At 33.4% G+C, this 14,196-nt stretch overlaps 1 protein-coding gene across 1 annotated transcript in view; it reads right to left on the reverse strand.

Moving 5' to 3' along the window:
• LRP1B (LDL receptor related protein 1B) overlaps positions 1–14,196 on the reverse strand; it is a 1,787,379-nt gene that overhangs the window by 219,052 nt on the left and 1,554,131 nt on the right. Inside the window, exons 57-59 of the mRNA XM_024744102.1 lie at positions 11,700–11,785; positions 5,920–6,042; positions 4,317–4,498 (exon numbers count right to left, since the gene is read on the reverse strand). Coding sequence (XP_024599870.1) covers positions 4,317–4,498; positions 5,920–6,042; positions 11,700–11,785 — 391 coding nt within the window. The remainder of the gene's footprint in view (positions 1–4,316; positions 4,499–5,919; positions 6,043–11,699; positions 11,786–14,196) is intronic.

Here is a 14,196-nt window from a genome sequence, read left to right on the forward strand (position 1 = left end):
TTTCGAAGTCAAAATAGAACCCAGTATTATTTTCTTCTGATATTGCTAATGGAGTATTAGAAAAGGAAAATAAATAAAAATATGTTTTAAAAATAAGGCATGCATATAGCTGATTCACTTTGTTATACAGCAGAAACTAACACAACACTGTAAAAAAATTATACTCCAATAAAGATGTTGAAAAAAAAATGCATGCTTATAATGATTAGGCAGTTAAATTTCCAAAAACACTCATATTATCTGTAGTAACTTAAAATTTTATAAAAAGGCAAATTGTTAAAATGGAAAAAAAAGTATTTTTTTTCTTATGCCCTGTTTGGATGGCTCTTGGAAAACCTGCTCACAACCCAAGATAACTTTGTTACTGGAAACTCTAATGTGATATATGCAATAGGGAAAAGAGCTGACCAAAATTTGGAAACTGGATTAAATCCCCAGTTTAATATTGTATTACAGTACCTAAATGATCCTGAGAAATTCACTTAGCCACCTTGAGGCTGAATGTTCATACTTGTACTAAAAGTATAATAATAAAAATACTCATATCTTTTTTAGAGACTCTGAGTAAACAGTACAAGCATCTAAAGTGATAAAGCACAGAGATAGTTTTCTAATTCATAAAATGCTATAGAAGTGATATTGATCATCATTATCATTATTATTATTATATGGGACCCCCAATCCCAGTAGGTCCTTCCCCTTTCTTATATCTGCCCCTTTTCCTCTGTTCCTCATATTCTGAGGAAATCATTTTTCTATTTACCTGTTTGCCCAAGCCATAAGCCTCATAAGGTTTGTTTTGTTGTTGTTGTGTTGTATTACATTCTGATTTATCCCTAGCTCTTTTTTACTCTATAAAGTGAACTGGTATCAAAGTTCTGCAATTTTATATACTTAATTTAGTCCCTTCGTATGACTTATTTTCAGTTCCTTGGATATGCCTTGCTTTCCTATGTGTCTTTGCTTTCCCATAAAGCTTCTTCTTTTTGCCTGAAATGACTTCTGCTCTGAAATGTACCACATAACCCGGCTAATGCTTACTTCACCAGTCTTGTCCTGGAAGATTTCACTGACCCCATTTGAGATAGAAACATTTTCTGTTTTCTCCACTTCATGAGTTATTGTATTATATGATAATTTTTGCTTATCTACCTACTCACTGGACTGTGAAATACTTGGAGACAAGGGTTGTGACTTTTATTTTTATATTATACCTAGAACAGTGCCAGATATACACTAGATGCTAGAGAAATATGAGTTGAATAAATGAATGAGCAGATGAATTTATTTTCTGTTAAATAGTCATATCATACATTTACTTTAATGTCATAATGGTTTCTTGTTATGCTGAAGTGACATCTTAAAGATAAAATTATGCTCAGCACAGTTTTAACACTATATTTTCTATTCTACTTTAAAATGCATCTGTGTCTATGTCTCTTCTGTATAAATGACAACTTTTATAAACCTTAAATGTAAATATTAATGACCTAAAATTTATGATTAAGTAAATTTTAATTTATTTACATTGATTTAGTACATTGATTCCCAATCAATAACAGAATGATTGGGATCATTGGATTTCCGCTGAACTTAAATGTAATAGCCAGGAAAATGATCTGTCTACTTATATCTTCTTTACCATTCTTACTAACCAGCATATCTAAATTGGTACTGTGACAACTGGCATACTACCATTATAAGAAAGGACCCCCAAGCTACCTTCTAAATGTTTAGTTGCTTTACTGCATTAGATACTCCAATGATCTTTATCTTCCCTTAAATAATCCTTACCCTATTCCTCACTAAATATCGCGACAGAAATCACCTTCTCAAGGAAAGAGGGGTCAGTAGTATTGGCATATTCAAAACATATGCAAATCACAATGGCAATCTGACATAGAAAGGTTCAATTGCATTTTTATTAATCTTACAATTTGAGCTGCCATTTTTGAAGCAAGATTGTACAATATTTTAGACAGCTATGGCATTTTCACCCTTAAGCTCATCTCATAAAAGCTATTTTGTATGAACAAAAAAGGTGTCATTAAATTTTATCTGTTGGAATCTGTTTATCTGCTATGTGGCTTTAATTGTTTCATAAAAAGATCTAATTTTTATGTTTCCTGGGTTATAATCTGCCATTCCATATCATAACAAAATAATATTTAAAAATGAAATCAAAGGAGTCTTCCATAATAGCTACAATAATTTAGTACTTCATTGTTTAAGTTGACACTTTTGGTGGATGGGTTTATGTTGATGATAACTTAAGACTGCTGTCAGTTTATGGGATAATAACCATAACCTGGGAGAAATAAAACTTAAAGCTAGATTCAGCTGTGTTCACTATGCTAGCATACAGTTTTTGCTTTATAATTAGGAAATTCCGTAATACTGTTATTATTAACAGATGTTTCTTTCATTTGGAAAATGAAGCATCTTGAAAATTCTTGGATGAGAAGCTAAGATAGCCATACTGATTTTGAAGAAAAGGACAATGGACACACTAAAATAAATATCTTCTGATAAAATACCAAAGGACTCAAACATTCATATTCTTATGAATGAATAATGACGATAGCCAAATTTAGTATATCTGGCCATTATTTCTTGAAACATCTATAGAAACAGACGCTCTTGTAACTCTGTTTCAGTTAAAATAGAATTGACACACTTCTGTTACTATGGTAAAGAAAATATTTTAAAAGGTAACAAAATAGTTACATAATTATATTGCAAAAATTTTAAACTTGCACCATTACCTTGGAAACAGAGTAGTATTTACAGTACAAGTCTTCTACTATTCGGTACTGCTTTTACCCAAATTAATATTTAAAATCAAGCTCCATGCATACTATGATATGATCACTTTGCCAATTATAAACATGAGACCAAAAATCAGAGATACAATATATTAACAAGAAGCAAAATCTAACTATTGCATATGGCATGATAAAACAGTGATTTGGTAAAACACTTTATAGGAAATTAATTTAGACAGCAGAAAATTTAGAGCACTAGAGTTAGCATAATACTTGTTACTGTAAATGTTTCCTATTTTTAAAAAGCAAATTTAACAAACATGTTCAATAGGTTGAACTCCTACAGAGATCATTTTGGAGTAGGTAATCACTCAAATTGTAGTGTAAAAAAAAAAAAAGAAAGACTTGCCTTCTCTACCTACCAAAACAACATAATTGAAAGTGAATGATAATGGTCATAATATAGAACTTCAGCAAACAGGTTTTGACACCTAAATGTGTGTTCATCCCTCATCTGAGATATCCAGCCAGATGCCCTTGATCCTTATGATGACTTGTTCTTCTTTCTCAGAGAAATGCAAATGAAACCCAACTCTAATATGAATCTTTCCCGATATTCCCCCTATGCTTTTCCCTCTGAAGGCATAGATAATGCACCCTGTTATTTATTATTCATGGATGCTATTTAAGTCTCCTGCTCTAAAGTGGTTCAGGAATTACATCATCTCTATTCATGACTACTACAAATACTACAAAACAGGATCCAAGAGTTGTGCTTCGCCTGTCTTTCCTCCAAGATTTAAACACATTAGAATTTGGATAAATCTGTATGTTTTATTCATTTCAACAATACATTTATTGATTAGTTAGAAAAAGAGTTATGTTTAAAAACTTAAAAAAATACTTGCTCTAAAATCCCATCACTTTAATTTTTTTCTTAAAAAAATTTGTGATAGTCACATTTCTTTTCTTTTTTTTTTTTTTTTTTTTTTTTTTTTTTTCCTGTCCGTGGGCCTCTCACTGTTGTGGCCCCTCCCGTTGCGGAGCACAGGCTCCGGACGTGCAGGCTCAGCGGCCATGGCTCACGGCCCCAGCCGCTCTGCGGCATGTGGGATCTTCCCGGACCGGGGCGCGAACCCGCGTCCCCTGCATCGGCAGGCAGACTCTCAACCACTGCGCCACCAGGGAAGCCCTTTTCTTTTTTTAAGTTTTTTTGATGTGGACAATTTTTAAAGTATTTATCGAATTTGTTACAATACTGCTTCTGTTTTATATTTTGGTTTTTTGGTCACGAGGCATGTGGGATCTCAGCTCCCCAACCAGGGATCAAACCTGCACCCCCTGCATTGGAAGGTGAAGTCTTAACCACTGGACCACTAGGGAAATCCCTGTTATAGTCACATTTCTCTTTTTGATTTCTCAATAAAGCTTTCTACACATTTACACTTTTCATGGGTTCCCATGTTAAAATCTATAGACCAGGATTTACCATATTGGACATAATCCACAGTCTTAATCTTTAATTTAAGATTTTCAATGTTTGTTACAAACCCAGCACGAGGATCTAAAGACAGGTCCCTGGGAAACTTCAGCCTTTTGCTAACCAGTATAGTAGGGTATAAGCCATTGAGTTTGGATACTTCAATGATCCTTTTTTCTGTGTCAGACCAATAGAGGTTTTTTCCAATCCAATCGACAGCAAGTGCACTGGGGACAGCTGTGTTATGCACTACCTAACAAAATAAGAATTTAAAAAGTTAACAGTGTAAATGCCTAGAATAAGAACTAAGCAATTGCTTCTTGATTTTTTTCAGAGATACAGAACTGTATTTAAACATTTGAAATGGGATTTAGTTAAGCACAAAACATAGAACAATTTACCTAATAAAATTACTTACTTGTTTATGAGGAATTACCCAATATGTAATCAGACCCCTAGAAATTCCATAAAGGTTTAAGAAAGAAACACCAAAATAAAAGGCTCTTGGATGGTTACACAGTTGTTTATCACATTTTCATTAGAGTTTCCTTCCCCTCTCAAAATTCTATCACAGGCAGAGACACACAAGCACAAAAATTTATTGATGTTATTTATTAATAACAGGTTCTTGGGGAGATACCAATAGCATTCACCACTCCCCCAACTGTTCTTGCCCTATTTAAATTATCTACTACAAAGAGAGAAAAAAATACAAGTAAGAACATACATTAAGTATTTCACCCAACCAAAGGGAAGTAAAAATATACTCATTCAACTGCTGTGCTCAATTGTAACCTATGTCAATATCAAATATAATAAGGATATAGGCTTTGTATGCACAAATATGCTGCATATAAAATAACCAATAGCAGTTATTCTGAACTCCCTGTACCCAACCTACTGATTGTTTTGGTATTTTATATATATATATATATATATATATATATATACATTACAAGGTTTCATTAATATTTTCAAAACTGATTGCTTCCACCAAAGCTTTCTATACGATATTATAGATGGCTACAAAAAAAGTTAAAGTAATTGAGTTCTATCTACTTGAATTTGAACTTCTTTATAATACATTTTACTACATATATACAGTGCAAATAATTTTATTTTAAAACTCAAGTTAGCATAGAAATGGTGCTAAGTAGTTCATATCTATAAGGTGACACGTGTTTAATTACGATGCTGCCTACTCAGAACATCAGTGATTTTACACAAATGCATTCAACTAATTCCATCCATAGCAAGTTAATTTTAATAGTGCTATAAGTTCAATCTACAGTCTAATAATTATTTTTTTCAACTACAAATTCTCAGGGTCAACATTTTCTTTTATATAAATCAACACAATCGAATCTCAGGCACTAATCATTCAAGCCTTAAGCATCCACCACATTTTCTAGGGTTGTGAATAAGGTTTCAAATTTTATTTATTCAATTTGATTTTTACCTTATTGCAAGTAATAGTGTCATAATGAAACATAAGGATAAAAACCTCCAATTTCATATTTAAAGTATATATTAACCTACACTGTACAAATGTGAAATTCAAACCAACCTAATACATTCTATGAGTTGCATCATTACCATCAAATAACATTTTCTATTCAATTCAACCACACAAATAAAATATTAAATAATCCCATCATTGTCATATGTAATTACCTTAATATCACTTCCATTTAAACACATTCTGTTTATGCGACTGCCATTGGGTCGACTAGAATCAATCCAATAGATAAATTCTTCTCTGTAATCAAAGTCTATACCAATAACATTGTTTAATCCCTAAAAATAAAAAAGAGTATGTTGGAATAATAGTTAATAGAAATTGTTTTAAAATGATTAAGGAATTCATAAGAATCAGTATTTCCCTTTGAATCTAAGTAGTTACAGTTTTACAATAAATAGCATTTGTGAGAATACCAATTCTTTATAAAAGCATTGTATATTTACATTTTTTCTATACCATACACTTAAGATGTTACATAATTTATTGTACTTGAAAATATTTTCCAAGTAGGAAAAATTTTGGAATGTTTATAGCTAATGGTTTAAGTAAATAGCCAGTAACGTGGAAAAAAATGCTTTTAGAGAGATAAAGGAAAAGAGTCTCACTTTAAGTTAATATTAAATATAAATTTGATGCCATTATGAGTATACATCTAAATTGGAAAGGTAGACGACCCCCAATAATTTAAGATGAGCTCTTGATAGATATCTGATGAAAGTCAGAAAAGAAGGTTTAAAAATTTTACTTTCCCTAAAAGCCTTTGTCTCAACAACATAGCAACATTCTCTTTTTTTCTCATGCTTCAAGTAGCCCATTAGGCAATACAGTGGCATATTAGAATTTAAAAGTTAAAACCTTAGGTGAGTATTTGACCAAAGAGAAACTAGGTAGTCAACATCTTTTTATTCCACATAGTAGAAATGTGAGGAAATCCCTCCCTTCAGACTCACAATTAATGCATTTTTTAGCAGGTAACAAAATTGAACATGAATTCAGCTGATGGGTTTCTGGATACTACAGCTCTTTGGTTTGGCAGTTCCACTGTTTCAGTGATTTGATTTGAGGATTGTACATCAGGATCTGAGAATTTTCTTAGCTGTTGAGTTTTCCAAATGATTGCTTAGGGATTGGTTTAATTCTGACCTATTGTTACTGCTCATAGATTTACTACCCCAATGGACTAACAAAACTTGGATCAAGATTTCAATTGTGTTAACTTGCTTTAAGAGTTGAATATTTTATTAATATATAAACTCGTGCTAAAAAATAATTGACACCATAGACACTTGGCAAAGCCCCAGAGACCTTTGTCATATCTCTGTATCTGATGTAAGCTTTTTACATCAATATTCACCCTAAAGTTGTTATTGTCTCAAATTGTTTTAGGGGTCGCTTAAGAGTACTTATAGTCCTATAAGTAAGGATTAGCATCTTCAAGGAGATAGTTTTGTTTGTTTGTTTTGTGGTTTGCTTCGGTTTGGTTTGGGGAGGGATGGTTGTTCCCAATTCTGAGTTCTGTTTCCACATCTATACTCAGAATTCAAAATTTTATAATAACACTGAATCAGAGATATATAATTTTTTTTATAAAACTCAGGCCAAAGCTAAATTAGTGCTGTCCAGATTTTATTTCTTTCCAATGATCTCCAAGACTAAGGATGACCACGTATCACTATTTGCAACAACTCAGAGAAGGTTCTTGCAAATACTGATTTTTTCTTCTCTTAGCCAGGCTAAATTCTAGCAGTGATGGTGTTAAAATCATAGGTTCAAATCTTATGCTTTTATTTGGCTTAAAAGGAGCAATCTCCTTTTCTTCAGCTCTAGATTATAAAGTTAACCTGCAATCACTTAACCCCACTATGCCCAGATGAATAAATGCAAGTATAAGTCTTAATGACAGCATCACTAATCAAGAATAATGATTATAAATGCTAAAAAAATGCTACTAATATTCAGTCTCAGATTCATTAATTATTCATGCACACCCTAATAACTGGAGAACTACTTAACTAAATACATGTAAGCATTCATATCTAAGAAGTCATCTATGCACAATCAAGGTTCTAAAATATAAACAGAATGGATTCCAAGTTCTATAGAGGGTTTAATAAATTCATTTCAATGGTAGTCTACAGGGCTTCCCTGGTCGCGCAGTGGTTGAGAGTCCGCCTGCTGATGCAGGGGACACGGGTTCATGCCCCGGTCCAGGAAGATCCCACATGTCGCGGAGCGGCTAGGCCCGTGAGCCATGGCTGCTGAGCCTGCGCATCCGGAGCCTGTGCTCCGCAATGGGAGAGGCCACAACAGTGAGAGGCCCACGTACCGGAAAAAAAAAAAAAAAAGTAGTAGTCTACAATATTCTTTCTGTTCAAATGCTTTTCTCACTGGAAGAATAAGGTAAATGGGTTAGGGTTCTGTGATGCCCTGGCAATTCAGATGGGTATATTAGAGCTCTATAGGGAAAAGGTGGGAGAGATAGTTGTCTCTGACCTTAGCAAAGATTCACCCACAATCCCCAGTCATGGCAGAATTATCCTATTCCTTTCTTTACAATAATCAATTTAGATAATGAAAATCCAATTCCAAATTTAGCAAGTCAACTACAATAAATTAAAGCCGTGAATTGCAGAGAAATTGAAGCTCTGAATTCTGACATATCTTTCCAGCCAAACTGGTCATTTTTCTACAGCTTTACCCTTAATCCCTTCAGAAAAGAGTGTAAAGCTCTCTCTACAGAATCATATGCAAGGAACATTAAAACAGCCAAGGGCATGGTCAAAATAATGTCTAAAAACTAGAGTCATCCCAGTGGTTTCAGAGCTGAAAATTGGTTTCATCAAAATCCTATTTGCTTCTTTTATTTTTCTGTGGCTGAAGATCTGCACCCTTTGGTTCAAGATGATTAATTTAGGAAATTGTGTTTTGTTTCTCTATACAATTTTACTGGAATAAAAGTCACTGCTAGAATTGAATTGGATAACATATTGGAAAGCTACTTGATTAATTTTCATTTCTAAAATCCATGTTATTAAAGTACATTTTCTAAATGTGTTATACGAATTTAAGTTATAGCTGTCTTAGCTACAACTATGTTTTAGAATATATAGGGTAAAAACATTCTACCAGTTGTTATAATTTTATACTATAAAACTTCATGAGATTGTTACTAAATACGATAAAGAGAATAAAATTTAAGATATTAGGATAAATTGTTCTTCCTAATTATTTACACACAGAATTCACAAATAATTAAGGCACAGATGTTGTCTTTTCATTTATGTTTGACTGAGAGAAAATGTGGAGAAACAATTACTGTTATTTTCTACTTCACTCTGCATATGTAGACAAAATCTTTGAGGAAGAAATTGGTTTTTACCACCTTGAACTCCTTGAAAATTTCTGTAATGCCATGATGAAATTGTGGTTAAAAATAAGTTCCCTAACAAAAATGACATATTTCAAGCAGCCCACAAGCAAAACTTTAAGGCTTGTCTTTAGTTTCTTGGGTCTTTACATCCTTACTCCGTGGTCACCACTAACAAATGCTCTCCAAAGACACAGGTGTTCAGGGTCCTTGTGCATTTCCTTATCTTCCTTACTACCTCCTTATTTCCATAAACTGCACTAAGAAACTGTTTGAAATTCATCCCCACTTATGTACTAGTGATTGGCAATAGTCTAAAGTTATATCACCAGGAAAAAAACACTATAACAATGTGAGCGTTAAAATGAAATAGACTTACATCATGCGTGGAGATAAAAATCATTTTGGTCCCTCAAGAACAATCCCTGATAATGTATTAGCCATGAAAGACAAAAAAAAAAAAAAAAAAAAAAAAAAAAAGGGAAAGCAGTAGAAATGTCTTGAGCCACAGGGTTGGAAAATAAAGCAAGGAGCTACCACTGAAGCTCTGTTATAGTTCTTTCTTGAAGATCATAAATATTGTTGCTATATTAGTTAAATTTGTGGTTCAGCTGAGCTTATAGAGTATTCTAAAAAGAAAACTTTCTCACTTTGAGATAGCACAATATAAAAGGGAGAAATGCTAAAAACAAAAGAAAGCAAAACAAAAACAAAAAACTTATTAAAGAGAAAATAAACACGTCCCATTTCTAGAGACCATACAAGAAAATCAATAGCTTGCACACCTAACTTAGAAGGTCTAGAAAGGGTATGGAGAAATATACTTAAGAGAAAGAGGTAATTTTCAATATTTTGTAAGTTTGATATATACTTAAAGTTATACTGCACTGGAAAAAAATAAATTAATGCAGAAAACCATTTGGGAAATGAACACTTTTCCATTTTAAAGCAGTTATGTAAATTCAAGCTATCTCCCTATGGGTATTACTCATTTCTTAAAGAAATAGTCATTTAATTCTTATATTTTAAATAGACTTCTGTTTAGTTTTTACAAACAACATGAAAATGTTTTATATTTTACCCAATCTCTTAAGGTACATAATTAGAGAAAGAGGCAGTATGAAACAGTGGATATTGGAGGCACACTCCAAACTCAAGAGCAAGAATCTAAACCTCACAGACATTCCTGAATAAGACAAGTATGCATGTGGTAAGCACACGGAAAGTTTGAGGATGCTGGTGAATTAAGAGCACGGGCATAAATCACAGTGGCAGCTGCTACCCAGCTTGTATTGTGTCCATTCAGGGATGTGAACCCAGAAATGCTACACCTTCCTATTTTTTCATGAGTAGCCAGAAATCTGGATTTTCATGTGAAATTTTAATTTTCAATTTGTGACTTAGAAGCTGCAAAATCCAATTCTGTGGGGAATAGTAAACATCACACTTGCTAATGAATATCTGCACTTAAAGTAAGACTAAATTCTTAAGCAATATGAATGAAACTCTAACTATAGCAATGGAGGTACCCAGGAGTGAGTGGAAAAATATCTTTAGTTAAGTATTCTTTATGTTGCTGAAAAATCAACACATGAATGGACTTCTTCATCTAATGCCTAGTTCTGGCATAAACATAACAAGAAATATCTTTATTTTTGGCACACTTGTTCTAGAGAGTGCTATCACATATTCATGTCACTATTGCACAGTTTGGGGCAAAGAGAAATTTGCAGCAGGACAGATACAAGCCACATCTTTCCAAAGAAGCTACTTCTGACGATCAAAGATATGCTAAAACTAACTGTGATTTCTCTAGTCAATGTAATAATCAGTCTAGTTTTAATGATTTGATTTTATGCTACTTTCACTGCAGACTGGGAGGGAAAAAACAGTTGAGGGAAGCAATTCACATTTCCATCCTGTCATAAATGGAAATCATTCCTTTCATCTCAGATAGTATATATGAGTAAACTCTGACAACAGAACTTAAGCATCAAAATGGATCAGTAGCCCACATTCTCTTGAAGTAGGTGGGTTGAGGGATGAAAAGCGTAAGGCTGAATATACGCACCTCATAACCTTTTAACCATGACTGGATTATAATCATACTTTTGCTCCCTAGCTAATTCCAAATTTTAAAGGCTAAGGATCATCAATCCCATATTATTCCTTAGTTCTAAGAACAGAAACTTGAGGTTTGGAAAAGATGTTTATTTTTAAATCCCAAGGGCTGTGGGGCTGGGGGGACAATCTGGGTAATGCACAACTACCTTAAAAGAGAATTTTATACCTTCCCTAGTCTAGCTGTTCTTAAGAGAGTTTTTTTCCTTGCATTAGCTATGGTTTGCATCTTCTACTTTCTTGGATATGGTGTGATGTCACAAGTTGGAGGCATCACCTGGACAATTCAAACAGAACAAAGTTTATGGCAATCTTATATGCATACATGCATGGATCCCTGAATACATGCTTCAGAAGTACTAATTATGAGGTATTGCTACAGCTCTAATGCATATCTAGAGTGACCGTATTAAATACTAAGAAATCATCATGGAAATGTCATACCTGTTTTAGAAGTGTGTAGTTGGAACCATCAGTGCTAATTTTCCTTATCTCATGATGATCAGCAAGAATTAGAAAAGGTTCTTCATCTAAATACCAAGACAAGAAACATATTAGACTTTAGTATTTATGGTTTTCAACTCTGCTTAGTCTCAGTTTAGTTACTACAGCGATGCAAGTTCAAATGCAGTGCCCTCTGGTAGATTAATGGTTAAAAAATTCTTCCTGAGCACCTCTACTGATAACAATATGAAAAGAAAGCAGATGCCTGTGCAGCACAGAAAATCTAGACAATTCCAAATCCCTCTCCTTCCCTCAGTCTTCTTGAATATTAAATTATCTAATTTATTTGAAATTAGTATAAAACACCTGCTGTTAAAATCTTATTTTTTGTTGTTCCTTTTTTAAAAATTGGAATATAGTTGATTTCCAATGTTGTGTTAATTTGAGGTATACAGCAAAGTGAATCAGTTATACATATACAATATATCCACTTTTTTTTTAGATTCTTTTCCCATATAGGTCATTACAGAGTATTGAGCAGAGTTCCCTGTGCTATACAGTAGGTTCTTATTAGTTATCTACTTTACATATAGTAGTGTGTACATGTCAATCCCAATCTCTCAAATGGTACAAATGAACTTATTTACAAAACAGAAATAGAGACACAGATGTAGAAAACAAACCTATGGTTACCAGGGGGAAAGGGGTGGAGGGAAGGATAAAAATCTTATTTTTAAATGAATTTCAGAGAAGGATAATCTGCACCTATCTTAGAAACCTACAGTACAGCTAAACATTCCTATAACCAGAAAATTCTTTCTTGATAATCAAATAACCAGCTTATGCTCTCAGAATAACGTCAGTGAAAACCAAGAGTTTCACTGCCTACATACATGTTTTTCATCTGCCTGGAAGCTTCTCTTAAGTAAGAGTCTATTTCCTTCTTGTTTGTCCAACATGCTTTAGTATATTATTTGTTCTAGAATCTAGGAAAGATAATAAAAATAATCTAACCATGCTTCACATATGTAAAGATCAAACTCCTTTTAAACATCTTTGTTTCTAAGATGCATTCATACACTTAGATGCCTCGTAAGCAAATTTAATGTCAGCATAGATTAGAAAAAAACAATGAAAAAGGTAGCCACTTTACGTGATTAAATGAGGACTTTATTGTAAGTCATTTATTGTTATAGAGTTATTGTCCTGTTTATGTTCAAATTATTTGAATTATTATTATGAATAATATTATTTGAATTATTATTATTCAAATTATTTGAATTATTATTATGTTCAAATTTATGTTAAAACTTATTACTTTCTTCCTTTCAGCCTTTAGTTTTACAGTATATGTATAATACATAGGGCACTGTACTCTGTTTTAGCATACTCTGTGTCAGAGATTAGAAATGTGTGTCACAGATGCTCGACATCACCTTCTACCAGTGATGGCAGCACCTCTAATCATTCCAGTCTTCCTGTTGAGGTTAAATAGAGACTCAGAACCCTACTCAAAAGAGTTGTCCCTCAAGTTAAAGTTGCTTTGCCATCCTATCAATATAGTTCTACATTCATAAATGTTATTAATCAGTCATGTTCTACCTCAATACTTAGGCAGTTCTGTTCTTTACAACTTAAATTGTAAGACATGAAATTTGAAACTCCTAGAGGAAAACATAGAGAAAAATCGCCTTTACACTGGTCTTGGAAATGACTGTTTGCCTATGACACCAAAAACACAAGCAACAAAAGCAAAAATCATCAATGGGGACTACATCAAACAAAAAAGCTTCTGCAAAGCAAAAGAAACAATCGGGACTTCCCTGGTGGTGCAGTGGTTAAGAATCCACCTGCCAATGCAAGGGACACAGGTTCAATCCCTGGTCCAGGAAGATCCCACACTCTGTGGAGCAACTAAGCTCGCGAGCCACAACTACTGAGCCCTCATGCTGCAACTACTGAAGCCCACGTGCCTAGAGCCAGTGCTGCGCAACAAGAGAAGCCACCACAATGAGAAGCCCGCATACCACAACAAAGAGTAGCCCTGCTTGCTTCAACCAGAGAAAGACTGTGTGCAGCAATGGAGACCCAACACAGCCAAAACTAAATAAATTAATTTTAAAAAAGAACTGACTATTAAGGAAAGTTTAGAAGAAAAAAAAAGAAACAATCAACATAATGAAAAGGCAACCTATGGGATGGGAGAAAATTCTTGCAAATAATATATCTGATAAGGGGTTAATATCCAAAATATATAAATAACTCATACAAATCAATAACAAAAAATAAACAATCTATTAAAAAATGGGCAGAGGAACTGAACAGACATTTTTCCAAAGAAAGCATACAGATGGCCAATAGGCATATGAAAAGGGGCTAAACATCTCTGAACATCAGGGAAATGCAAATCAAAACCATAATGATATATCACCTCACACCTGTTAGAATGGCTGTCACCAAAATGACAAGAGATAAATGTTGGCAGTGACTGAAGAAA

The sequence above is a fragment of the Neophocaena asiaeorientalis genome, unplaced genomic scaffold (assembly GCF_003031525.2).
Source record: "Neophocaena asiaeorientalis asiaeorientalis breed wild unplaced genomic scaffold, Neophocaena_asiaeorientalis_V1.1 scaffold11, whole genome shotgun sequence".
Lineage (NCBI taxonomy): Eukaryota > Metazoa > Chordata > Mammalia > Artiodactyla > Phocoenidae > Neophocaena > Neophocaena asiaeorientalis.